The sequence below is a fragment of the Tenebrio molitor genome, chromosome 1 (genome assembly GCF_963966145.1).
Source record: "Tenebrio molitor chromosome 1, icTenMoli1.1, whole genome shotgun sequence".
NCBI lineage: Eukaryota > Metazoa > Arthropoda > Insecta > Coleoptera > Tenebrionidae > Tenebrio > Tenebrio molitor.
This window is the reverse complement of record NC_091046.1, coordinates 23,604,100-23,632,059: the sequence shown is the minus strand read 5'-3', so window position 1 is coordinate 23,632,059 and position 27,960 is coordinate 23,604,100. Positions and strand designations below refer to the sequence as shown.

At 32.4% G+C, this 27,960-nt stretch overlaps 1 protein-coding gene across 2 annotated transcripts; it reads left to right on the top strand.

The window, feature by feature from the left end:
* The first annotated feature begins 867 nt into the window (after window positions 1-867).
* Cpsf5 (cleavage and polyadenylation specificity factor subunit 5) lies at window positions 868-27,960 on the top strand. 2 transcript variants are annotated; one of them, XM_069062285.1, is made up of 6 exons: window positions 868-1,224; window positions 1,277-1,541; window positions 24,165-24,330; window positions 26,613-26,723; window positions 26,783-26,837; window positions 26,888-27,960. In XM_069062285.1, the coding sequence occupies exons 1-5, from the start codon at window positions 1,064-1,066 to the stop codon at window positions 26,806-26,808; spliced, it is 729 nt and encodes a 242-aa protein (XP_068918386.1). In that variant the 5' UTR covers window positions 868-1,063; the 3' UTR covers window positions 26,809-26,837; window positions 26,888-27,960. The 2 variants fall into 2 exon arrangements, with proteins under 2 accessions (XP_068918386.1, XP_068918385.1); XM_069062284.1 differs by having other exon boundaries at window positions 869-1,224; window positions 26,613-26,727.

Here is a 27,960-nt window from a genome sequence, read left to right as displayed (position 1 = left end):
GCAAAATTGCCGTGCCGCCGGGTGGTGGAGGGTTAAGAAAAATTTAGACGAATTTGAGCGACAAAGAGCAGAAAATAGAGAACGACAAAAACGTAGGCGGGAACACAGAAAGAAGCCAAGAAGAAAGAGATATCGAAAATGAGCGTAGAATTTTAATATTTTGTTAATTTTAGTGCGTAAGCACGGGCCGTTCCACTGGTATTAATAAAACCGAATTTAACTACCGGGTGATTTTAAATGATTGTGACTTTTTTTCATAAGTTGGTAATATTATTGTTGGTTATTCTGCTTTTTAATGTGATAGTCTGATAGTTGACATAACCATAGGCGTCTTCGCCTATTTGACACAATTTATTAATACATAAAATGTCAAAATGACGTACGTACGCCAATGTGTTATTAAGGTATCAATTTTGCCAAAATAATTTATGAAAAATGTTCCCCTGACAGCCGCATCAGTGACAAGTCAAATTTGACATTTAAAATTAAATTAAAGTGGCGGTGATTAAACATGCTGGTGAATCGTCCGAGAAAAGAGTTAATTTATGTTTAGAGCAAAATGGGGAGCACTTCGAGAATTTCCTTTAGTTAATTTTTAGATTATTTTTCCGAATTCCAACTTTGATTTCTTTTTGCCGTTAATTTTTACTCTCATAACCTACCATTTTGTCGTTATTAATGCTACGTCAGATATCTGTCAAATAAACCCACAAAACATATCCGGTTGCAGTGTTGTAAAGGGCCGAATAAAAAAATGTTCTTAATTGTATTGCCAACTTAAACAGTATGTCCCCTCTAAACTCCTTTGTCTACCATAGATATCAGTTCTGTGGATATCAGTCAAGTGATATTGTGGCTCGTCTGTGGGATGTGGGTAGCATTCTATTATGGCAGGGTTCAATGGTATTAAATTGTTGGTGTGAAAGTTCTGCGGCGTCTTTTGTGTTGTTATAAATGGTTATAATATTTGTGTGGGATTATATTATTTCTAAGATTTAAAGTGTAAAATAACATCAAGTTAAATAAAATACGCTGTTATTAAGTATAAGTGTTAAAACTTAGAATGGCAATGACGTCCTCTCAAGTAAAAGCACAACAAAATAACATGGCCGGTAGCGGGTGGCCTCGTAGGAATAGTCAAAATTCTACCACTGCTGCAGCTACAACTTCTTTCGAGAGTAAATATTCAGTTACTTCACCAGCGATAAACAGAATAATAAATTTGTAAGTTTAATTTTATGGTAAAACTTCAATACTCATAAAATTTTATTCTTAGATATCCTCTAACAAATTACATATTTGGTACAAAAGAACCTCTCTTTGAAAAGGATCCTAGTGTTCCAGCTCGATTTCAAAGAATGAGAGATGAATTTGAAAGAATAGGGATGCGAAGAAGTGTTGAAGGTGTTCTTCTTGTTCATGAACATGGTTTACCACATGTTTTATTGTTGCAGTTAGGCACTACATTTTTTAAATTGCCAGGAGGTGAATTAAATCCAGGAGAAGATGAAGTCGAAGGTCTTAAAAGACTATTAACTGAGGTATGTAATGTGAGATTTGTGTTAACAATCATCTTTAAGTAGATAGCATGAAATTTATGTATTTGTTAAAAAATACATATTAGTAAGTTAGGTGAGTAAAAAATTCTTCAATTTTTACAACTAGTATTTTACTGAACATATCTTTAATGAGTATTACCAATACAAAAAATGTGATTGTCAAATTGTTATGTATTTGCTAAATTGTGCTGTTGTTAACATTGATTTTTTCATTATTTTTATGTTTGTCTAATTGTAATTCTATTGTAAGCTTTTTAAAATAATTACACAGGTCTGTGAAATTGAATTAATAAGAAATTGTTTTAACTTTTCAGATGTTATTTTCATAGATAAGTATAATTTAAAATGTGTAATCAATATCCATCACATCACATTTAAGAACTACATACAACATAAATGTTTGTAGCAAAATTGGCAAATAATATCTCATGGTTGCAGCTGTTAGTTCTAACTTTTCATTCTTTTTGAAACCAATGGATACACAAGTACACTTTGTGTAGCCTCTCTGTTGACCAAATGTTACACATAAAACTTTTAAATTACTACATAACTATACACTTCGGACGCCCTTAATTGGCTAAAGCAAATGTTGCAGACTGGTTTGGTTGTGTGGGAGGGAGAAAGTTTCAGCGCCCGTCTTTTGAAAATATCTCTCAGTAACGGGTGCACATTCGTAGAATAATAATTGTTCAAAATAGTGATGAATTTAACATCAACAGTTATCATAGTGACATCGAGTACCATTTATAATACATTATTGTATTTAATAAATATTTCTTAACATTAATAAATGTTTCATGTAAGTTACGTGATTAAAGTCTTTTAAATGTTACGCCACTGGCTCTTGCCTTTCAGTATCCAGTTATGACGACTCGACACGAAGCTACATTCGGTATGCGCCGGACTTTGTCAAGTAAGGGTGCCAGACTGTACATTTGTGTTCTGTAGCTGTATTTAAATGGTCAAAGAACATTTTTTAAATTCTCATAAGTATGTTGCTTCATGTAGATAGAATGATTATAAAAATTGAACATTGAAATGTAAATAACAGCTGAACTGTAAATTCACTGCTTATAATTCTTTTTTGTGACAAAATGTGATGTGGTATAGAAAAAATTTGTTTTTGATGTCAGAAACTGGAAATTTACAAATTACACGAAATAATTAAAACAATTTTTTTCATCAGACCTGTGTTATTAATACCTTCATTAATTGTTATTATATAATGACAAATAATTATTCTGTATTGAGATGTAGAGATTTCATTTTGTATTTTGAAATTTTGTTAATAATAATTGGTCAAATATTTATTTTTCTAAATTTATAACAGCAAATTTGATTTTGTAGTCATTTAGGTAGATACATATCACAAAGTAAAAGAAACTTTTAAAGAAGTACTGTGTGGAAATTAAATACAAAACAATTTTATTGCTCTGTACAGAATTGAAGAATGATGATATTGTTACTGATAAATTTTGAAAGACATTTAGCTTATTACTATTATTGTTAATTTCAAACTCATCAGAATTTTAGGAGTTGTATTAATTTTTTTTAATGAAAATGAAGAAATATATTTATGATTATTGATAATTATTTTACATGATACAGTTATAATAATTTAGGGCATGTTGTAATTTTTTATTGTATAAAATGACTGCTTATTGATGGTGAAAAAAATATTAGTTTTTCAGTTACCTGAAGTAATAGTAATTCTTTTGCTTTTAACACCAACTCTCACCTCTGCCATAAAATTTTATTGTTACAGTTTCCACTTGAAGACATTTTTTAGTACTGCACTGTTATACAGGGTTATTATAAATGATTGTAGTCGAAGCAGGCCGTGTCCATATTATGACATTTTTGCCGCTCTCATGTGAACTGTTAATTTTGGTGTCTGTCACTCATTTTTTAGGTGAAAAGTGCGGTGATGAGGCTTTTATTTATTTTATTTTTTTAATTAAAGATTGAATCCAAAAATATTGAGGTGTTTTGCACCCAATTTAACTCCTGTGTGTGAACGGTGTGTACCCACCCATTCACATCATTTTGATGTTTTTTGTATGGAGCGGCAACCATAAATTTTACATTCAGTTTTTACTACGCCTACTTGGATTACAATCATTTATAATAACCCTGTTGTAACACTACTGTATAAAAAATATATGTATATACAGGTGATCCAAAAAATTTCAATAAGCGGTATATCAAATGAAAAGGCGTTTAAGGCACTATGAACTGGCATATAATATTTATTTTTTAAAGAAGCAGGTTAAGTGGGGTGATATTTAACTTTCTTATTTTAAATTGTGACATATGCTTTTCATTACTTATTTTTAAAGTCACTATTTTTCTAAACATTACTGTATAAAAATATTATTTGTTTTTTGAAAAGTTTTGAAGAAATAAAAATGTTTAATATACAATAATTGAGACATTTTAATGAAAAAGCGAATAAAATCAAGTTGCTTTGTGAGACCTGTCAGCTAGAGCTAATCGTGAGTAAAAATGAATACCTTTGAAGAAATGACCGACATGCTACATGTCAGATTTAAACTCCACTCGAGGTACGGAAACAGCGTGTCCTTGTCAAATTCTTTGCGCAACAAATGCTCTAGCTGACAGCAACTTGATTTTATTCGCTTTTTCATTAAAATGTCTCAATTATTATTTATTAAACATTTTTATTTCTTCAAAACTTTTCAAAAAACAAATAATATTTTTATACTGCAATGTTTAGAAAAATAGTGACTTTAAAAATAAATAATGAAAAACATATGTCACAATTTAAAACAAGAAAGTTAAATATCACCCCACTTAAACTGCTTCTTTAAAAAATAAACATATGGCAGTTCATAGTCCCTTAAACGCCTTTTCATTTAATACATCGCTTATTGAAATCGGACATGAAATAAAGTTGCTAGAGCATTTAAAAAAAAATTGGATCACCCTGTACATCGGGTGGTGTATTATGAAAAATCTTTGGTGCTGTAACATCCTTATTTTTCATACGATTTTAATAAATGATATGTCGAACAAAATCGTTTTAAATGGGCTACAATTTAAATTGATCCAATATTTGTCCTTGAGTTCTGTTTTTGACAAACGATAGTCAACTTTTTTTTTCAAATGGCACTATGAACTTTTTGCTCAGTTTTATAGAGATTTTTATTTTGAATATGAAAATGTAAACAACCATGCTCATGCATAGAAACAAAAAGAAGAAATTAAAAAATTAATGTATATTTTTTAAATCAAACAGTCACATTAAACAGTAATAAAAGTGCATTCTAATTTTACAAAGTGACTAAGACAGCTATGGACATTCAAGACAATGTCTATTTGACTCCGTCCGATAACAGAGATGATTTAATAAGAAGAATCGTAGCAGTATGTGAACAAATACCACCAGAATTTTTATTAAACGCCGCAATGGGCGTCAGTGGAAGGTGTGGAATATGCCTTAGAGAGAATGGAGGTAATTTCGAACATTTGCTATATTAAAGTTGTGGTTACTTGATTTTTGGAAATTCTATTTTTTTATTAAAAACAAATTTTTGATTTTAATGTTCTAATGTTTGTGTATCCAGAAGATAAACTTGTATCAGAATGAAGATAAAAAAATATACAGTGCAACAAACAAAGTTAGCTCCGGTCTGTCAAAAAAAAATCATAGCATGTGGGGCTATAGTGTTTCTAAAACGATTTTGTTTGACGTATCATTTGTTAAAATCGGATAAAAAATAAGGAAGTTATATACTCTATTCTTTATCTTGGTGAGTGGTCTTTGGGAAATTTTCAGCCGTCAAGTTGAATTTAGGGATTTTTGAAAGTTCCAATGGAAAAGTGCGTTGGTAGTTGTTGAAAAATATTCAAATATTACAATAATGTACTTACAGAGACGCCGCAAAGTCTTTCTATTTATTATTTTCCAGGTTAAATTGCTCATGATCATGATTCACACGCACCGACACCGAGATATAACCTCAAACGTATCATCTTCACATTGCATCGTTTTCTAAAATTTTAATAACTTATTTGGGAATTTCAAAATATTCTAGACCGGCCACACACTTTCCGGTCAAATTTGGTCCGGTTTATGGTTTAAGAATCCGGTTAATTTCTCAAACCCAAACTTCTTTGCAATTTTGCCCGGCACGGGACGGGAATAATGTTCGGTCGGATTGACCGACGACGGACGCCGATAATTGTCATATCGGGAACGGTTAAATTTAAGAATCGATGTATACGGCTTATATATTTACATTTCGCGACAAATGATTGTGAGCTTTGGACATGAATGCTTGACGAAGATTCTGAATCTGAATGACAGCGATGACAGTTAATATTTGATTTACACCACACACAAATTTGGTGGAAAAAGTAAAACTTACAAAGCTACCCATGGCTTGCTTGATCGCATCGACCACTCACCAAGATAAAGAATGGAGTATAGCACCAAAGATTTTTCATAATACACCCGGTATATATTTTTATTTTGCATTCTAAATGACGAGCACCATAAATAATAAACCACAACTTTTCAGTCTATTTAATTTACCAATTTGATTTCTTCTATTGTGACAATAAAATATTTTTGACCCAATGAAATTAGTATCTTAAGGTTCGTTGACACGGGGCCTGAAAAACAATCGTGAGAAATCACGAACTTTCATCCCCCAGTTTGTTAGTTCGTGAGGAAGGTTGCTCTCGTAGTCGTGAATATGAATCAATTAGCTTGACTATATCACTTTGGGGGTATAAATTTCATCTGTTGAACACCCAGACTTCTTGCTTTGATGCATTTTTTTTAGTTCTTGTAAGTAAGAACTTTTAAGTTTTTGAATTTTATCAACAGATGTACTATCGCGGCCAAAATACTTTGGTCGTCAATGTGACATAAATGACATTCAATTGTAAAGCAAACTTTATGATCTTTAACCTTATTTTTTACTACTGTCAAAATTATTTTAATCTATCAGTGTCATACGGGTGGGGTAAATCCCAGCTGCGGAGGCAGGGTTCAAAAGCAAAAGATCAACATGGTCGCGGTTTAGACAACCTTCAGAAGCAAGTAAGACGATTCTATATTTATCAAAAACTGAAAGTGCCATATTTTTGACAAGAATAATTTGAAATTGTCATGTATATTGACATTAATACTTGATTTACATTTGAAGTGTCAAAAAGTGACGACCAAAGTATTTTGGCCCAAAGCCAGTCGATTAATAAAGTACCGACACGATTTGACGTTTACATAAAAGGCAACCGTAACGATATTTTCGCTACAAGAGGCGCTGATATCGCTATTTTGACTGGCTTTGGTGAACATTTGTTCACCAAAGCCCATGGATTTATTAGTAATAATTAGTAATATATTACTAATAAATCCATGCCAAAGCCAGTCACAATAGCGATATCAGCGCCTCTTGTAGCAAAAAAATCGTTACGGTTGCATTTTATATAAACGTCAAATCGTGTCGGTACTTTAATAATCGACTGGCTTTGTTTTGGCCGCGATAGTACTGCCGTGAAGCCATCGATGCCCCTGTGGCAATATATTTAGCGGAAGCTATGCGACATTCCCGACTTGTATAATTTTTCAAAGTAGGATCCCACAGAATAGGCTCACTCTCGTACAGTTCTACGAATTTGATTGCATCCCTGTCACACATTTTTCAAATATTTGAAGTCATTTGGGCCGGGTTCCACTTCGTTGCTCTGCGAATGACGGCACTGAACGAGACTCGCGAGCGTGAAAAATCTAACAGCTTTGATTCTTTCACGACTGTTAACGAAAATCTACCCTTCGTATTCCACGACTGATTTGTTTACATGAGGCGTGGATCCACGACTCTGGGGTTCACGTTCGTTATTCACGCCCAGTGTCAACGTACCTTTACATTCAGCAGATTTTCAATTAGTAAGTTATCAGCCGGTGCCAGACTGCGTAAAGGCCGCTTAGGTATTTGAATCAGCATGGTTACAAGAATAAAATACCTACAGTGATAATAAAATTATTAATTTTCATTTTATTAATTACAGATTGCTGTTTTATTCCCTTTGGTCAGGAACATGACAACAATCGTTTATCGTACTCGTATACATAATATGAGGGTCACTCTGAAACATTTAATACACGGAATCGGTGAATGTTATGGTATAGATAAAAAATATTCAATGATAGTATGTACCGTCAATTTCATTTCATCATCCATATCCATTATTCTTGCCGTATGGGTAGAAGCATTATCGTGGTGAAACATTAAACTCTTCAGTCAGTTCTGTAATCACTTTTAGCAAACATTTGTATCTGTACTAGTTTGCTGTGACTGATTTATCTCCATCTAGCCTTCTCGCTTTGAGAAATTCTGTTCTCTTTTTAATTGGTCGGTGTTTTTTTTTTGGTGGTTGTGCAAGTAGAATTATCTTTACCTGACTTTTTATTGTTCTGGGACATCGTAAAGTAGAAAATATACTTCCATCACTTGTTACGATTTTAGAAATGATACTGTGACACCGCCATCATTTAAGAACTTCAAAATGTGCTTGCGGATCTCACTCGTTCTTCGTTTTGCTGTTCCATTAAGTTATGAGGAACCTAACGACAGAATTTTCTTCATGCTGGATTTTGTGTACTGGGTGCCCCAAAATTCGCGGAACAACTCAATGAGGCAATGTTAACTCATGTAAGAAAATAATGAGAAAAATAATTTAAAAATTCTATACCTCTTAGATTGGAAGATATGGGGGCTCAAAAGGTACAGCTTTGATCTCATTTATTTTAAGTACTAAAAAAGATTTTGACTATTCTTCTTTTACTAGCCAGTGACGTAATAATTCTGAACGATTGTGATCACGTTTGCAATTATTTTCTTCATTATTTCCAGCATTTCCAAGTAGTAATTTTATGTTCGTTTTACCTCAAATAGGCAACATGGCTTTGATTTTTCCCTCTCATTTCCATGGATACAACAAAAATGAAATATTTGCAGACTATTGGGATAATTGTGTGTGATTGGGATGCATAGAATGTTTTTAAATGTTGCCATATTTAGTGTAACGAATAGGTCCATATCTTCTACAAAAAAGAAGATTTTTTTTTTCAAACATTTTTACCTGATATCTTAATGAGTACTTAACAACGTACTACCACGTTGTTTCGCGAATTTTGGGGCACCCAGTATTACTACGGATCCGATATCTAGGGCTTCCTTTATTATTTTGTACGTACAATGATTTTTATCATCGGTTACCATTCTTTGTACGACCGGAGGCTCATCCGTGTATTCTTCATCATGTAGGAAGCTGCGACTCCTTCGAAATTCTGTAAACCATCTGGAGGCGGCGTTTCATGCCCAAATGTCAAATGTAGATGATCTAGATTTTATTCTTGAGTTTGTTCAACTTTAAAGTCATAGAAAGTCATTGCATAAAGTCATAGAAAGTCATTGCATGATGGTGTTCTCGCTTTAATTCCATGTTGCTGCGATTTCTGCCTTCTGGCTCTCACGGTACGATGAAAGTGATGCAATAAGCTCGCGCTTGGAATCTTGGATCTTTGTAGCACGTTAAAATGCAGCGGTTGCCTTTTATTTTCTTTTAGAAACAAGTTGTTCTTAGTGCATCTTCTAATTTTACTTCGCGACTAATTTAATTTAAAGAGAGAGTTAGTCGTATGAAACAGCATATCTTCTCCGATTGACATAATTAATGTTTCAAACATACCTATAAGTATCTGGAAACTGCAATCTGTATAATACAACTCATTTTGTGAAGTCAATGGTAGTGGAATTCCGTTACTGCTGGCGTCGTTTTGAATAGATATTTTTTTGTTCGACACTGTCAGAATTTGAGAATTTTCTCCTATGTGAACGGATTTTCGATTTTGATAAATGTAACAAATGTAAGCGATTTGGAGCCTTGAAGGGGGTCGTCGAACAAAAAAACGTTGTATTCAACTTGTTCTTGTGTAAATTGGACTTTTTTTGGCACTCATTGGCCTTGAGTGGCCAAAAAAGCCCAATTTACACACGAACTCGTTAAATAAATAACTATAGCGGTGTATGCAACTGCTACAACGAATTCGCTGCTTTACGGTTACGATTTCTTTTGTTTGTCACCAAAAACCACATAGTCTCCAACCTAACCAAATTTATGGCAACCTATACTCAATTTCATATAAATGTGCATCTAAGCAAGCCATGAAAATCTGATTTTCTGTTGGTAGTAAAGCTAAAGCTAGTGACTTTAACTTTCAAAGTTGCTTGCTCTGCGCGAACCCGATTTGACTAATTTTTTAGTTTTTGTCCATTTTAACATTGCTGATTTCAAAAGCAATGTTACGTCTTTTTACTGATTAAATTAAAGTAATTTTTATTTGTTTTTGTCTTTGATGAACTTGATGAACATTTATATGAAATCAATTATAGTAACGAATATCCCTAAATCATAGGGAGTAATTTATTTTTGACACGATAGTATGTCTTTTGCGATTGATATATCGAGATCTAACCTGTGTTGCAGGCTGTGTTTATTGGAGCGTGGTGTTCAAGTAACGACATACGATTTCGGATTCATGGCTAACTTGATGACAAAAATTTGATCGCTCTTTACCTACGCTAATATCCTGTGATCAATAAACTTTGTCATCGAATCAGCCTTGGAAAATTTTGGTAGACATTTCGTTGTAATTTGCGCCACGGCTGCGTACGTTTGAAGCATTAACAACTTCCTTCTCGCATTCGTGTTTTCTGGCAGTCGTTTTTGCAATACATGTTGCTACAGTTTTTAAAAGTTGTCAGTTCCACATGTTTTCATTTTATTTGACAGATATTGGTGCAGTTCAATCACGAACAATTCTAAGGCTGACTCGATTGCAAATTTTTTTGATCATACAAAATCTCCGATAAATACAAAAATCATGTAATGTGATTGGTGACTTTCTAGCTCTCTTTCGGCCACCACCGCGAGGTCAGCACGGGTTCGAGTCCCGTCGGGAAAAGGCGCCCATGGGTGTATAAATGTTGTGTATGTCTGTGAATGTGAGGTGGAATGGGCGTGGGTGGCCGGGGAAAGTGCCCCGGAGCCCCGTCGCATCACCTGAGAAGGCAAAGGAAATTGGAATGGAAAAAACGGCCGACCGAAAGGTACCGTAAAAAGCCGTATGGCTAAAAACGGGAATGGCAATTTAAAAAAAAAAAATTAATAACATAATTACATAACATTTTTGTTTTATAATACAAAAATTTCCGATAATATTGCGGAATCTGGAAAAGTGCCCCGAATGATTGCAGCGTTTCCACGTTGAATGGCAAGGGAAATCCCCTCGAAAAGGAATTTCTTTGATTTTGAATCGCCTGATTCCGCGATAAGTCGGTTTCCGATGACATTAATGAAATCGATGGCTTCTTTGCACCAAGGGCCTAAGGTTTCAAATGCTAAACCTTTAAACACGTAGTTTGACGAAATGATTGAACTATATTTGCTATGTTTGCGTTTGCAAGCCATTTCAGCGGCAAAACCTGAGACTTCAGATGATTTCAATACGTACAGTTGCGAGCAATAAATTTTGGTCGTCAAGGTCATTCTTTGACGTAATCGAAAATGCTCCATTGTAAAACAGTCGTAAATATCATAACCTATCATCATGTTGTATGACATTAATTGTCATTTTTTTCTCAATTTTTTGACACTTTGTTGACGTGGGCATAATCAGGCAGGGAAATTTTTTAAATTTGTGACAATCTAACCAAATTTGGAAATGACATTGACCACCAAAATTTATTGCTCGCGACAGTAACTGTCTGCAAGTGTATCTACAACAGTAACGTCCCAAACTAAAGGTTGACCTTTAATCCACGGTATACTTCATACTCTGATAGATTGTACGTTTTTTGACAGAAGACAGACCCAGAGAGTAGTGTGGCGGGAATTAATCTGCAGGGATACAACGGTTTTCTACATAACGTGAAACAATTGAGATGGAGAGTTTAGTATTTTTCACTGCTTTATGTTTTGGAACTAGAATTTAAAAACGTACTATCCATTTACTAAACTTCCGCACTGTCAAAGTGTTTGCAAGTTGCCGCACTGCCGTTCTGAGACTAGTAATTTTTACTTTAACGTTGGCCCAAAAATTTGAAATTTCAAATTTGAAGTTAAGTTGAATAAATTCGCTTTTTTTCATTCAAAGTATTACTTACGAACAAGAAGAAGATATGAAATGTAAAAGAATACTGTTAACGGCCAGAGAGAAGCAGGGTATTATTGTTTGGAAAGAAGAGAATTAACTCCATTAACATAACCATACTTTTCTTGTTGACGTTTTTATAACTAGATTTTGTGTACAGGCAACTGAAAATGTATCTCACTATAGGTACACTCCAAAAAAAATCAAAAATTTGACACTGACAGTGCGGGAGTTTAATAAACGGATAATACAATCTATCACCGTACGGAGTTTACTAAAGTCATCCCATCTGGGCGTTTTCCGTCATCTCGAGAGAGTCCGTTTGGTTCTAAAAATGTTAAACAAAAGAAACGTTGCGAAATATGATTGTCAATAATAAATTTGGGCTGACTCAATTTTAAGATAACTGTGCAGTGTGCAACCAAAAATATAAATATTGTGTTATACAGGGAAGGGAATAGGTAACGGTTTCAGTAACAAAAAGTTGTTGATTTGTGGTGCTTTATTGATTTTAGCTTATAAATTTGAAATGAACCATTTTTTTTGTTCCACACTGCCAGAATTTGCGAATTTTCTACGGTGTGAATGGATTTTGATAATTGTCAAAACGAAACGTCAAGCTATTTTAAAGATTTTAAGGGATTTGAAGCCTTTAAGGGGCTATTGAGTAATTTTATGAAACTGGACTTATTAAATTTGCCACACTTAAAAATAATTAAATTTATTATTTTAAATGTGAAATAATACACTTGAGTGAGGTTTGGCGATATGACTAAGTTATTTTTTGACGCAATGTTTGTAACTTTATTCTAGATGATTTTATAAAAACAAACATTTTTTTTATTCGCAGTTACCCAATATACGGGGTTATTATAAATGTTTGTAACAAGTAGTAGGCATAGCGGCACACCTAAAGCGTAGCGCACAGCCACCTACGATGGTACAATCATTTATAATGACCCCGTACAAAACTATCAGTTGTAATTATATGAGTGCTTCGAAATTATCGATTTGTAATACGAAAGTTGATTTGCAAGTACGAGTGTCATTTTTTGACATGTTAATATTTTTGTGGCATATGCACGCATATGAAATGTCATACAAATGTCAACTCTAGCCCACCCACACAGTTGCCACATATATTTTCTCACATAGTTGCCATATTTATCTACAATCATTTTGAATCGCCCAATACTTTACCTCTAATTGAAAATCATGACATATCCTATTTACACACAAAAGAAGTGACTAAGTCAAAATTTGAGTTTTGGAAGTGTGTGCAGTAAAATACTGTACTATCGCCGGCCAAAAAAAAACAATCGTGCACAGATGACAGAACAACAGATCCAAAAATTAAAAATTTGAGTTGTGTAAACATCGCTTTTTTAATAAAGGTTTTGTATGCATAGGTTTGATTTTTTGTTTGGCCAATAAAACGGTACACTTGCTTTCAAAACTTTCGCGTACACATTCAAAATCAAGTAACAACAATTTTGCAAAACTTAAGCAGTGTGAACGGGTAATTTTGAGATTAGGTTAAAGATGACATTGACAGCAATTAAAAAAATTCGATCGGTCTTCTCCTCACAGTCCCTTCTTGTTCCCACCTCTTCTTCTTTACTTATTACTTGTAGAACAGTGCTTTTATTTAGCCCATTATCAGTAGCAACCCTTCTTATGGACCACTCCTCTTCTAATTTGGAAAGCACAAAAGTTTGTCTTGCTCTGTCAGTCGAGGCATTTTGACTTTTCCAAAGTTTAAATGTCAGAGTTGATTAATTACAACCGTGTTTTAATACAGCGAAAAATAGGTGTACGCGAAAGTTTTGAAAGCAAGTGTACATTTATCAACACCAATCTTAGCAGCAATTGCCCGTATCGAAATCCCGTCCTCTTAAACGTTGCCCTATAGTCTGTTTTTGAATTTCATTTATACACATTTTTTCGCATTGACTTTGACACTGACAGTAACGTTTGACCTTGTAGACTTTGATTTATAATACTAAAATTTTGGCTGTACGAGTTTTTTTTGGCCAGCGATAGTACCATTGGCGCCATCGAAATGTGAACGCCAAATTTTCCTAGTGTCTGTTGAAACATCAATCATTGGCGTGCGTTAATGTGTCAGATTTGTGACATATTTTCACAAACATAATTTGTCAGCAGATTTAATTTATTTTTAAACGATATACATGCCACGACACTTGACCGATGCGGTAAAAGCGAGGGCTGTAGCCAAACTCGGGGAAACTTGTAATAATTGTAATAGAAAGTTATAGGTATTTAATAGAAATCTTTTCTTATGTCCCATACATATAGTACGCCACTGAACAAAGTTTTATTTAATCCAGACCAAAACAGAAGACGTTTCTATGGCACCAGAAATTCGTTCACATTTCAATGGCGCCGATAGTACTATCGCGGCCAAAATACTTTGGTCGTCACTTTTTGACACCTCAAATGTAAATCAAGTATTAATGTCAATATACATGACAATTTCAAATTATTCTTGTCAAAAATATGGCACCTTCAGTTTTTGATAAATATAGAATCATCTTACTTGCTTCTGAAGGTTGTCTAAACCGCGACCATGTTGATCTTTTGCTTTTGAACCCTGCCTCCGCAGCTGGGATTTACCCCACCCGTATGACACTGATAGATTAAAATAATTTTGACAGTAGTAAAAAATAAGGTTAAACATCCTAAAGTTTGCTTTACAATTGAATGTCATTTATGTCACATTGACGACCAAAGTATTTTGGCCGCGATAGTACCTACAATGGCGGCCAAAAAATTTTAGCTACTTCAAAAAAATTTTGTAAACCATACTTTATTGTCATTATGATTACCGTCTTGATTATGATTGGTATTTTTTGGGTGGTAAATTTCAAAACTCGAAATTATTTTGTCATTTTGTACTACACAGACGTTTACCTCAGGTTATCTATGTACTGTTGCGGCCAAATAAAATTAGGCAGCAATTTTTTCTATTGTAATAAAAAACTATTTTTCAAATTGCCTCATCCGTCAGTTATGTTGTGCCACAGGTATGGGTCTCTTGTTACCCGAGAAACTTTCATTTTAAAAGCCTGGATTACAAAAACTTATTTGGCCGCAACTGTACGACTGCTCTAATTTTGTTCATTCATATCGGATTTTTGGAATATCTAAGCTTTAAACAGTTTAAATTGATTGTCAGAATAACAATATACATGTCAAAATGACAAGAATCGAAAGTGGGGTTACGGTTTCTAAAGGTTTATTTACACTTTAATGAATGTCAAGATAGTGACGGCTAAAATTTTTTGGCCGCCATAGTACCTCCAGTTTTAAAATCGCCATTTTAACTCCCTTTATTTGTGGATTAAGGCCCGGTTTATTTACCTTCAAGTAACTTTATTTGAACGGTAATTACCATGGTTCTACCAATAGCAGATTCTAAATCATAGCAACTACTGGCCAGATAAATTTACTTGAAGGTGAATAAACCGGGCCTAAATCATTTTAAGGTTTTTCTTTATACCATACTGTTATTAGGATTTATCAGTACTCAATGCTTGATTGATATGATACCCATAACAGACTAGGCCGTTATTGAAAATTATCAGACCGAGGCCGTTATTTTTGCTACCGTTGCTACGGTTACGGCACAGATGACAACTAAATTTAATTTTTGAAGTAAAGAGAAATGTCAGTCTTACAAATAAATCATCGTTAAATATTAAGTATTATTGATATAAAGAAAACTATAAAACAACATACGGCCGATATGGATATAACAGACTCGGTTGATTATAAAATCTCGGCTCTGCCTCGATTTTACAATATCTCAACCTCGTCTGTTACATAACCCATATCGGCCTAATACCGTTATATACTATATACTAAACTGTAGAAGAAGAGTAAACAATGACGTTCGCAAAAATTCGTCTCCTAAAGGCAATGATACTACAAGAAAAATAGGAAAAAACGCGCACATCCATGAAACGAATGAGGATCATTATGAAATTTTGGACATTCCTGCAATTTATGACACTTACCTGTTGTGCATGTCTGTATACAGTTTAGGATTAATTGTTCTCACATTGAAGATGTCCATCAATCTGTTAATAATCGTATCGTTACTTAGATCGTTTAAAATGTGTGTAGCACTTCAACACACTACGTTTTGTCTCGAAAGACACAACTTTTGGCATTATGCACTTACCCTTTACATGTGTTGTCTAATTTAAAATAAATTAGAAAAACGTCAAAATGACATATATTGATAAAACTTTATTTACTTTTTGTTTTAGAATCATCTTGCAACATAGCATTTCAAATTTAGTTAAAAAAGGTTTGCAACCAACATGACATGAAATATAACTATTACTTTCCTCTTTAGATTCTCAACTGAATATTTGGTATTTAGATGATGGAACCTCAGCTGATTAGCTGAAGTAGTTTTGTCCAACTTTAAGAAAGTTATCAATTTACCAGAAAAATTGGTCTGGAATTAAACTTTAACAAATGCGAGATCTTTTGCTGTTCTGGAGGCACAGATTTAAAAGTCATAAAGGAATTTCAAAATTTAGCACCAGGTATTTGTGACCGAGGAAGTTTATCTCTTTTAGGCTCTCCAATCTTTGACCAAGGCTTCAAAAACACTGTCGAAAAAACTATAATTACAGTTGAAAATATTTTAATTAAAGCTGAATTTCTTAGCAGACACGTGGCGTATACTTTAATAAAGAACTGTCTTTTCATACCAAAATTTAATTTTTTATTAAGAACAATTCCATTTTGGAAATTTTATAATTATGTTAATTCCATTGATTCTTCTTTAGAAAGAATACTTAACTTACGTGTAACTGATTTACAATGGCGTCGGTCCACTTTACCGATTAGATTTGGTGGACTGGGAATTCGCCGCATATCCGATATTTGCCTCCCTGCTTTCCTATCTTCAGTTCATGATATTAAAAAACTTGTTTCTCAATTACTAAATTCAAAGGATAATGAGCTTATTATTCACCATTATTATGAAGCTTTAGCAGTCTGGGATGTAGAAAATCAGAACGAAAGACCAACAATTCCACAATTTCAGAAGAATTGGGATAATATCAATATCAAACGAATAATTGCCAATGACTTAATCTTTAATTCATCTAGGGACTTGGCTCGTTTTAGGGCTTTGCAATGCAGAGAATCAGGATCTTGGTTACATGCAATACCTTCTCCTGATATTGGTATTCTTCTAGATAACACTTCCTTCCAAGTTTGTATAGGTTTAAGATTGTGGATTGTAATCTTTTTACACCTCATATGTGCAAATGCAAATGCACTGCGAAAGTTGACGAAATTGGCATTCACGGTCTAAGTTGTTCCAAAAGCAGTGGTGGATTTTCAAGACACAATGAAATTAATTTCTATTATCAACCGGTCTTTGACTTCTATTCATGTTAATTCAACTTTAGAACCAAACGCACTATCTCGGGATGACGGAAAACGTCCTGATGGGATGACTAGTACCGTGGATGAAGGTCAACCTTTGGTTTGGGACGTTACTGTCGTAGATACACTTGCAGACAGTTACGTATTGAAAACATCTGAAGTCTCAGGTTTTGCCGCTGAAATGGCTTGCAAACACAAACATAGCAAATATAGTCCAATTATTTCGTCAAACTACATATTTAAAGGTTTAGCCTTTGAAACCTTAGACCCTTGGTGCAAAGAAACCATCGATTTCATTAATGTCATCGGAAACCGACTTATCGCGGAATCAGGCGATTCAAAATCAAAGAAATTCCTTTTTAAGAGGATTTCCCTTGTCATTCAACGTGGAAACGCTGCAAGTCTTTGGGGCACTTTTCCAGACTCCGCATTATTATCGGAAATTTTTGCATTGTGAATCAAAAATGTTATGTAGTTATATGTATTATCAATACAATTTAAGAAAATTAAAGCATGGCAACCTATTGTTTTTTTAAAGATGGAATAGATTATTAGATAAAGTCCATTCGCGTTGGATTTTCCCTGCCAAATTGTTGTTACGTTGCAAGCCTGCGCCTCCTTTCCTAGTAATTTTTACATTATCGTGTTTTATTCGTGATAGAGCGATTTGACGTCTTTAATTTTGAATGTTAGTTTGACGTGTGAAATAAAGTCACAGATTTTTTAATAAAATTCTATTCCTGGGTGATTTTACCATGGGGAAAAGAAAAAAGGTTAATTTTAAAATTGCGTTAACCTTCCACAACTGACGTAATGGTGGTAATGTGACGAAACCCGCAAGCTAATACGGACTCAAGAAAAAATAGCTTCAGTTCGAAAATTAATTAGTTAGAATCCTTTAATATTTAATGTATTGTATGTATTAACATGATTACGACCTTTATTGAGCAGTTTTAACAATACAACGTTATTTTAAAGGTAATATGTACATCGAAAAAACTTAAATTAGAAAAAAATCATTAAAAATCAAAATACACCTTTCTTTTGTGGTATGCAATTGAAACGTCACAACCACAATCAAAACGTATAAGTGTCTCTGAATAACTGAAATTTTATTGCCAAATTTGTTCCATCATTTAGATGCATTCCTTACTTCCATCCAATGAAAGAAACTTCACACAATTTCCTATTGGGTTCATTTTTTATAACTTATTCTGGTTCCTCATCACTCATCAATCATCATGTTAGTCGCAGAAAATGTAGTCATTAAGGGTTTTTTCACTTAATCAACAACGCAAGCAGAAAAATACAACACCAGTAGGTAGGAGTATTGTATGTTCCTAATCCTATCATACCGATTAACAACTGACACTATTTTTAGTGCAAATGATAACAAAATGGATGTATTATTACCTATTGTTATCCTCTAAAAAGCTTAATAACAATATTTGAAAAATGACTGTTTCTTTGCTGACAGCGAATAACATAACCTCTACAGTCTACGAATGACTTGGTTACTTTATCAGCCCGTATTGGTGACATACACAGCTAAAGCATTTTTGAACCAAAAATCACACTGCCACAATAGTGAATTATTTGACCTTGACTAGGAAAATCCAACGTGAATGGACTTTAAATGGTAATGTTGACAAAAATGTCGCAAAAGTGTCATGTATACAGGCTTGTTTGATGAAAAACGCCTCAACCCATAACTTTTTTATATATTACCCGATTTTAATGAACAAAAAAATCAAAGATATGGTTTTTCAAACGCTACAAAACAGCTGTAAAATTTATTTTTTTGGCGTTATCTGCAATAGCTAACGATAGTCAACTTTTTTTTTAAATGGACACATGTAGATTTTTAGGCTTGGTCTGGTAAGGTTTTTTTTTCTGAATCTCATGATGTATTGAAAGTTATCATTTGGTTCATAGCTAACTGAAAAAAAAATAAAACAATTTTTTGTGGTTCAGCTTATTATAAAATTTTTAAGAGTGCCGTGAAAAACAATCGGAATCCAAATACGATAAATATCATCTAAACGTCAGCTTAGAAATTTTCATCTGCTTTTTTAAACTTTTTTTATTTAAGTATAAAATAACAACATTGTCAGTAATGCAGGATAGCAGTCATTTGACTATTATTTTATGTTCCAGTGTAATAATAATCGTAATTAGTCAAAAACAAAAAGCTAATAGAAAAAAAATATATTATTCATGTTTTCCAAGAAAATAATAATATAACTCTTCAAGATTGCACCTGAAAATTTTCAAACTCACACTTGACATTTGTTGCTATTTAAATAAATTGCAGAAATGTCCAAAATTTCACAATAATGCTCATTTGTTTCATGGATTTGCGCATTTATTAAAAAGGTATTAACCTTTTGGAAAAATTTTTTTTTCTTATAGTACGACTGCCTTTAGGGGACGAATTTTTGCGGAAGTCATTGTTTATTGTTCTTATACAGTTTATTAGTATAAACATTAACGATTTAATTCACAAATAAAGAGAGTTAAAATGGCGTTTTTAAGACTGGAGGTACTTGTGTAACGCGAGATTAATCGCCACCCCTTAAATTATCTATATGTTAAATTTTATTAAAATCTATGTAGGTACAAATAATAGAGATGTAAGAGCTAAAAGTCTCAGGTGGGACACGCTGTATAACTTGTTTGTTTCAACGTGGCAAGTAGACATGTAACTCAGGTCTCGAAAAGAGATATCTTTTGATACAGGCGGTTTTACACCACGCCAACAGTTACATGACAATTAATTAAATCACCAATAATAATACCTTGTTGCAGGACACTGGTTGAGTGTTTTTCGATTTGATCATTTTTTAAGGACAAGTTAATCAATTTCTCATTACATATTTGTTGTTTATAACGACTTTATGCCCAACGAATATTTACACAAGTAAATTTGTATCGGTAAGAAAACAAAATAACTTGAACCTTGTATTTTTTTTTAATGAATAAAGGAAGTTATAGTTAGAAAAATTTTAGAATTGCAATGAACCAAAACAATAAAAAATCATAGCGGAATATGAAAAAATAAGTCAATTAATGTTACATATTACCTTAAGATTAATAAATATATGTTCATGGTTCAAGTTTGTCTATTTTAAATTCTTTTGTTAATGATATGTTCAAGAAAATTGTATACGTACTCGTCAAAGTCGCCAGATCTGAACCCGATTGAAAATTTGTGGGGACAAATGGTTTTCAATTGGAATAATCCTCCAGAACGTGTACAATTCAGAACTGTGGCAGAGTTGGATGAAAACGTAACCAGAGTGTGGGAAAATATGCGAGGGCGGGACTATTGCCAGAATATGGTAGATGGTATGCGACAACGTCTTCAGGAATGCATAGATAATAGGGGATACTATACTCATTATTAAATATCTAGTGTGTTATTAAAAATAAAATTATGTTTTAAAATCCGCTTTTGGTGCTTTTATTTTCGATTATAAGAAAACAAGTAGTGTAACATACAAATAAATATGTTTCATTAAAATTTAAATGGCCTAGTTGTTGGCTATTTCTGTTATGCACGTTTTTGTTATTGATGTTATATGTATGTTGTTCACGTTGAGTTGACAATTTCAAGGTCAAATAATTTTATTTTTTGGCTCTGTAATTATGTTTTGTAAATAGTGACATGCAGGTAAACACCGTTCACGTTGAATTAAGCATTGCTAAATCGCATTATGTTGGTTAGCTGCATGTCACTATTTACAAAACATAATTACAGAGCCAAAAAATTAAATAATTTGACCTTGAAATGTTCAACTCAACGTGAACAAGGTTTAATCAATTTAAAAACCACCACTTGTTGAATTAAGTTGGTATAGTATATTAAAGTATAAGGGGATATTAAGTTCTTTAAAACACGCGCGATTTTTCGAGCACGACGCGCAGCCGGAGTGTTCGAAATAGAGCAAGTGTTTTAAAGACCAGTTATCCACGAATACTTTACGATATATATTTTTTTTAATGTTGAATGAGTTAACATTTAGACTTCACGTTTCTCCGGTCCTCTCGGGTTGGTGATGTTTCCATGGAAAACGCGCGATGTTGTCATGGAAAAGTTCGATTTATACACGCTCAGGCGTGTTTTAAATGAGCAAAATTGGTTACCAATAAAAAAAAATTACAATTACACTAAAGGTGCTAATGGTAACTTTGATATTACTAAGATGATCGATCTCTTTATTATGCCAAAAAGGCGATTATGTCACGAAACATATGCGACTGCCAAAAAATTTCAAACTGCCGCAAAAACAATGAAATCTTTTCAATAACACAAGATTACAACAATTCGAATTTTTATTTTCTGTTTTCATAAAGTATCATTGACACTCGTAACCAAACATTTCTATTTCCAAAAGTCAAAAATCAACTCTATGCATATAACATTACCGGTTGTATTTTCTAGGTAAAATGTTGGTGGTTTTTTACATGCATTTTTACAACAAATTGGCACAATTCGCATTACTTTAAAAAATGTGAAAGAGTTAGACCCCCTGCGCACTAGCAACCTTTGGGAAGCAACTATTTAATTACAAAAATTGAACACACATAACTAAACGTAACCTCGCGCACGGGCGATTTTTAAATCGAAATGAAACAAAAATTTTTTCAAAAAAATTTGTGGACAAGTCAATTTTAGTTTATAAAAATACATGTTTTAGTACCAAAGAAAATTCCAAGCAGTCATTTGTTTTCGAGTTATGACGTCATCGATAGTTTTTTTAAATGGAAAGCCCCTATTTTTTTTCTTGATTCTGATAGCCCTTTAATTGTCTAAATGACAGTATAAAAATTATGTTATCTTACATCAGAAAATTTTTGAGGAAAAAAATAAATTTGTAATGATGTAATGTAATGATAATTCCTGTGTAACAATCGAAAATTGATTAAGATCAATTAATATAAAGAAACGCAACAGAAATAGTGATAAATTGTGGCATTTAATTTTTAATTAAACATAGGTAGATACTTATTTGTATCTTACACTGCTTGTTTTCTTATTAGCAAAAATAAAAGCACTAAACCGGATTTTAAAACATTATTTTATTGAATAAAGCAAACCACATAAATTATATTCGTTATTAAATGTTGAAATTCACAATAAAAACACCGTTTAAATAAAAGACAAAAACTAATGGTACAGCCCTCGTATATCGAACTGTCTGAGAGATTAGATTTATGAGTTTATGACAGTGGTCAGATCCCTTTGTCGAAGTATGAATTGGTGATTATTTCCTTAGCGAGGGTAGGCTCGATTCTTTTGCAGGCGGCTGTACATAAGAACCCTTATCTCCAAATCACAAATTTTCTTGATCATACATACAACATTTTAAAAGTGGCACGTCTATAAATTATGTCAATACGTATTTTTCTACCTTAGCTATGTGAATAGGATGCTATATACGAATTAGTGCCGTTTCGTGCGTTCCCATTTCGTGCGTTACTGAAAATATTCCCGATTCGGGCGTCGTCCCAAGTCTTTACCTGCGGCGAGTGCCGTTTCGTGCGTTGGTCCGCTGACAATGCGGGATACGGTCATGTACGGAATACCCACCCAATATTTTTAATCAAAAACATTATATTGGGTGTTTTTTTAAATTTCAACTTGTAGTAGGCCTTGAACAGTCGATTGTGAACGCACCATTATATATGGCACCACTCGTGTCAAACGTAAGATTCAAACAGCTGATCCGTGATTCGTAACCAGTAGATGGCAATGGTACAGTGCGTTCACAATTGGCACTTCAACGCCTACTATGGGGTGAAAAAAATACCTACCCACATACTCGTATTTGCTATGTTTCGCTGTCAAATAATGTTATCCAAAATTCTTCAAGTTGGGATTAATTTCGTTCACTTGACTATAGATTTAGCATAGAATAAGTTACACTTAGCCTTGTAAAGGCTTTATGACAAACTTCTACTTATTTTATACCTACCTATCTGAGTGCATTTAAGTCCAAAATAAATGTGTTTTTCACTTTACACATTAGACGTGAAGAGATTTTATAATAACTTTTCCCTCAGCCAGTAGCTGTTCAGGTACAGATATAAATTGGACCCCTTTAGTACATTGTACCATTGCGGAGAAAGCCCTATAAAGGACGACGCACGAACTGGCACTACCCAATTTCTTGGCGCCCGAAACGGCACTAAAACAGGTAGGAACCCAAAAACGCACGAAACGGGAACGCACGAAATGGGAAAAGACGCTATATACGTATTGAAAATATTTGTCTAGATATTAATTAGCCAAAGTTGTGGCAGTTGTGTGACGAAAGGAGTTAGTAAAAAGCATGTTAAAGCATATTAAAAATGTAAGAATTAAGAAAACAAATTTAATATTTACATAATAGACCTTACAATTAAAGCCCAGAATAACAGACTTAGGGGGAGATTCACGAAACTTTGCAAATTTGCAAATCGTTAACCAAACGGCAAATACAATGCTTCAACAATGTCGGTTGTCATGGTTTTGAATTTGCAACGCCTTATCGAGCCTTACCGAGTTTCGTGAATGACCCCCTTAGCTTATATTATCAAATTACTGCCACATTTATATGTTTAATTTTCAAATTATCTTTGAAAATTTTGAGAGCTGTTCGTGTAATACAAAATTTATAAATCCAATCATGAATTTTCAATTAACTTTGCAGTCCTCATTTAACACTGTAACATATTTTTCGTTCCAAATTGTAACAATCAATTTTCAAATATTCTCACATTTTTACTAACTCTTTAAGTCAGTCTATGAAGCATTCTATCACCTGTTGCTTCTATAAATAATTTTGTTATCCAAAGTGTTTACAGCGAAGCTCAACTTTATGTAATTTGGAGATTTCCATATTAATAAAACGTAAATAAATTGAATCTTGAATTACGTTGATGTTCATCACACTTGAGCTCTGGAAAGGAACAGTACTTTTTATGGTGAGTTGTTCCAGACCCTCGGCAGATTGGATGGTGTTAAACAAGACTGGTTAGTTGAAGATATTATCGGCAATTGGTGGAGGCCCAATTTTGAACCACCCCAGTATCCATATATTCCGCCACATATAACGAAACCGAAGGAGCATAAACGACTGTTCCTTGTACAACTACAAGAAAAGGGTATTGTATAATCCTTAGCAAGAAGATTGTATTTTTTGTGTAGTTATAATATTTACTGCTCCCACAACTGTTATTTCACTTTACTTTAATGTAAATTTGAAATGCGGTTTTTTTCTGAAGGGGAAGAAACGTCAAATATTCATTCACAATATGTACTTAGTTGAGCTGATAATTTTGATTACGTAATTTTCTCACAATACTTTTCAATGTTAAACATTTACATGTATACTTGAATATTCTTAGTTTTTCTTTCCCAATAACTCCACTTTTTCCATTTCATTTTTGCCAGAGGTTACATTAATCGTTTCATTTGTCTTGTCTCAATTGTTAACTGTTCTGGTTACTTATATGATAAAACATTGGAATACCTAATTTGATCAGGCCTCACGTGAACTGAAGTGGAACATGTTACTCGACATCCAAATAATAGTTTTGTGTGACAATTACTTTCGAAATCTGACTGTAGTACATCTAAGTTTTCTGAAAATTAAATAACTCTTAAGTACTCTTAAGTAAGTGTTTCGTTACACCTAATTTACGTACAGTCACAGGCCATTCGTTAATTATTTTCGCTGTCAAAATTTATATTACAATTAATGTTGTAAACTATGTGTAATACATAATTGTTATGATATACTCTTATGGCATTTATAATTTTTGTTTATTATAAAAATAATATACCTATTTAAAACACTAACATTTAGTTACAAGCTGTAAATTGTATTTAAATGCAAAAGTTATTCAGTTTATTTTTTTTTTTTATAAGAATTGGTCAATATGTTTAATTCAGCTAAAGTAAATTTAACTTTTCTTTAATAGAATTGTATACAAAGATACAGCAATAATGACTACGAACAATTTAAATAAAATTTAATAAGTTAACTGACATTTTAATGGTGAATTTTCAGTGACGAGACCTAATTGACGATTGACACTGCTACTTCTATCTATGTCTGAAGACAGATCATCGTCTAAAAAGTTCATTCTGGCTTCGTAAATTTCACAAACACGAAAATCAAAGTTTTGTTATTATGTTTCGTCGCTGTAGTGATACAATGTATTTGGAAACAAACTGCGGTTATTTCTTCATTAGAGTTTGAATCGAATTTTTAATCAAATCGAATTCTTAAATCGTTCAAGCGGTTTTAGCTAAAATTTCGCAAACGTGGGATACTCCATTACTATCGCATTTATGCAAATTTCTACAAATTAATGTCACATATTAACATTTGTTTATGTAATACTGGGTAGTTCAAATAAAAATGTTGATTAAAAAAAATCTGAGCGGTGGTTGGTAATATTTTGTACCCAGTGTATGATGTGTATGTATAGGTACCTGTGAGTTTAAAAATTATCGGAATGATATTGGAGGATAAAGTTAAAATTTTCACAAAGTAGTAAAAAAAAAACATGTTTCCAAAAGGTCAATACTTTTCTAAAGAACGTCTAGTATAAATTCAACTTAATGTAAACCATTAATCTTAATTATTATAGACGAATAATTGGACTAATGTTTTTTTTTTTGTAATAAATAAAAGTAAATGTTTTAAACAAATTGTAAAGTCCGTAACATGAATATAAATTGAAAATGAGATTCATCATTTATTAATAAATTACATAATTAATAAATAAAATTCCCAGGCTGTAACTACAAAAAAATGCGAAAAACCTACGCTATGACAATTTATTTTATATGTACTCTTACTGTAATCGATTATAGTTTTTGAGGTACAATTTTATAGTAATCAGTTGTAGATAATTGAGAAACTAGTACTTAATGTTGTGAGAAGGGTGTGATTTTTGTCGTTAGATTTACGAGCATTTTTTATTTATGTTGTTACTACTACTGTCTGCCAGATTGAAGTGAAAACACCTTGTTTCTTTTTTTTAACCAACAAGTTCAGCATTTTGTAAAGTTTAATAATCTTGAGACTTTGTAGGAAATCAAGAATTTTAATAAGTTCACCTTTAAGATAAAATGATTTTTGATTTCCTAATTGTTTAATTTATTTTGTTAACTGTTTTTAATTTAAAAAAGTATATATTTTAATATATTTAACTGTCATATCTGTGTATCAAGAAATGTATAACAACATTATTTTTGTATATGTATATATATGTAAGATAATTATAACTCTACTAATGCATGCCAAAATGTGATGTAATACTCATTTTTTACTGAAATGTTTATAAACTTTTCTTGATGTATTTTTCTTTGTTACCTTATATCACTAAAAACGTTTTGTACAACTAATGTTTATGTGTTTTCTTAAATTTTTCAGCTTTATTCGCGGTACCAAAAAATTACAAATTGGTAGCTGCTCCACTTTTTGAGCTGTATGATAATTCACAAGGATATGGACCCATAATATCATCATTACCGCAAGCTCTATGCAGGTTATTATTAAATCTGATGTATTTTAACAAATTTAATTTGATTTGTTTATTTTAGATTTCAATTTATTTACATGTGAATAAACGAAATGGCGTGAAGCCTCATAAGTAGAGTAAGACAATTTACCATTAAAAGTATTTTTATGACAGTATGTTGCTTTAGGAATAATGGGAAAATACAAATATGGATAAGAAGAAACTAATGTTTATTTTATAACGTATAAATTAAATTTACTTTTTAGAATAGTGGTATTTCAATGTTAGTGTAAAATAGACTTTTAGTTACTAATAACAGTAATGGTACAATTTATACACTATTTGGTCTTAAGTAATTGAACATAACAATTCTTAGTCTGTAAGTATAGCACGCGTTATATTACATCATAGCGACGATTTTTTTTCTTTCTAATTTCTATTAAGTAATGTCATGTTGACATTTTGGTGAAAAGAACTTTTAAAATACAAAATGTAAAAACTAAGCTTTGTAAAAATGCGACATTCTCTTTCAAATTTAACCAGAAGTTATTCGGCTTTTGTTATTTTAAGGACAATTTGTGTTTGCACGTTTTTAAGAGATACGAACATTTTGACACTAGTGAAATCTTAATAGCATTAAAAATAATAAATATATCACTCTCACTGTAACGTTCATCCAAAATATTTTGCAACAAGAGCCACATTTTCTGTCACAATAACTTGATGACGATTTATTACATAAATGTATTTATTTTTTGTATACACTAACTACCAAAAAATGCAAACTAATTATACAACATATACAAATTATAAACACCATATTATACAGGTACTGTATTTACTGACAAAGTTTTCACAAAAAAACTTTTTTAGTGTTTCTAAAATGTTGCAAGTAATTTTTATTTGACAATTGCGCGAGTAGAGCTTTATTATTTTTACTGACTTTCTCAGATATGAAAACTAAAATAGTGTAGAATAAGTCTATTTAAAATAACAGAAATAAAATGTGATTTCTGATAAATAAAATGTTCCAAGTAGTAACGTCTTCATTGAAAAAAATGGCACTATAATATTTAGCACAATGTTCACGTTTCATATTTTCATTCCAGTAATTGAATAAAGAAATGTTTATAATTTTTCCTAATCTTAAAGTTTTTAAAAGTAAACATACATGATGCGCATTTCTTCATTTCTAACAATTATGTTTTCGGATTTATTAAAAGAATTAATGCAAATATATGATTTCAACATTCTACAGTA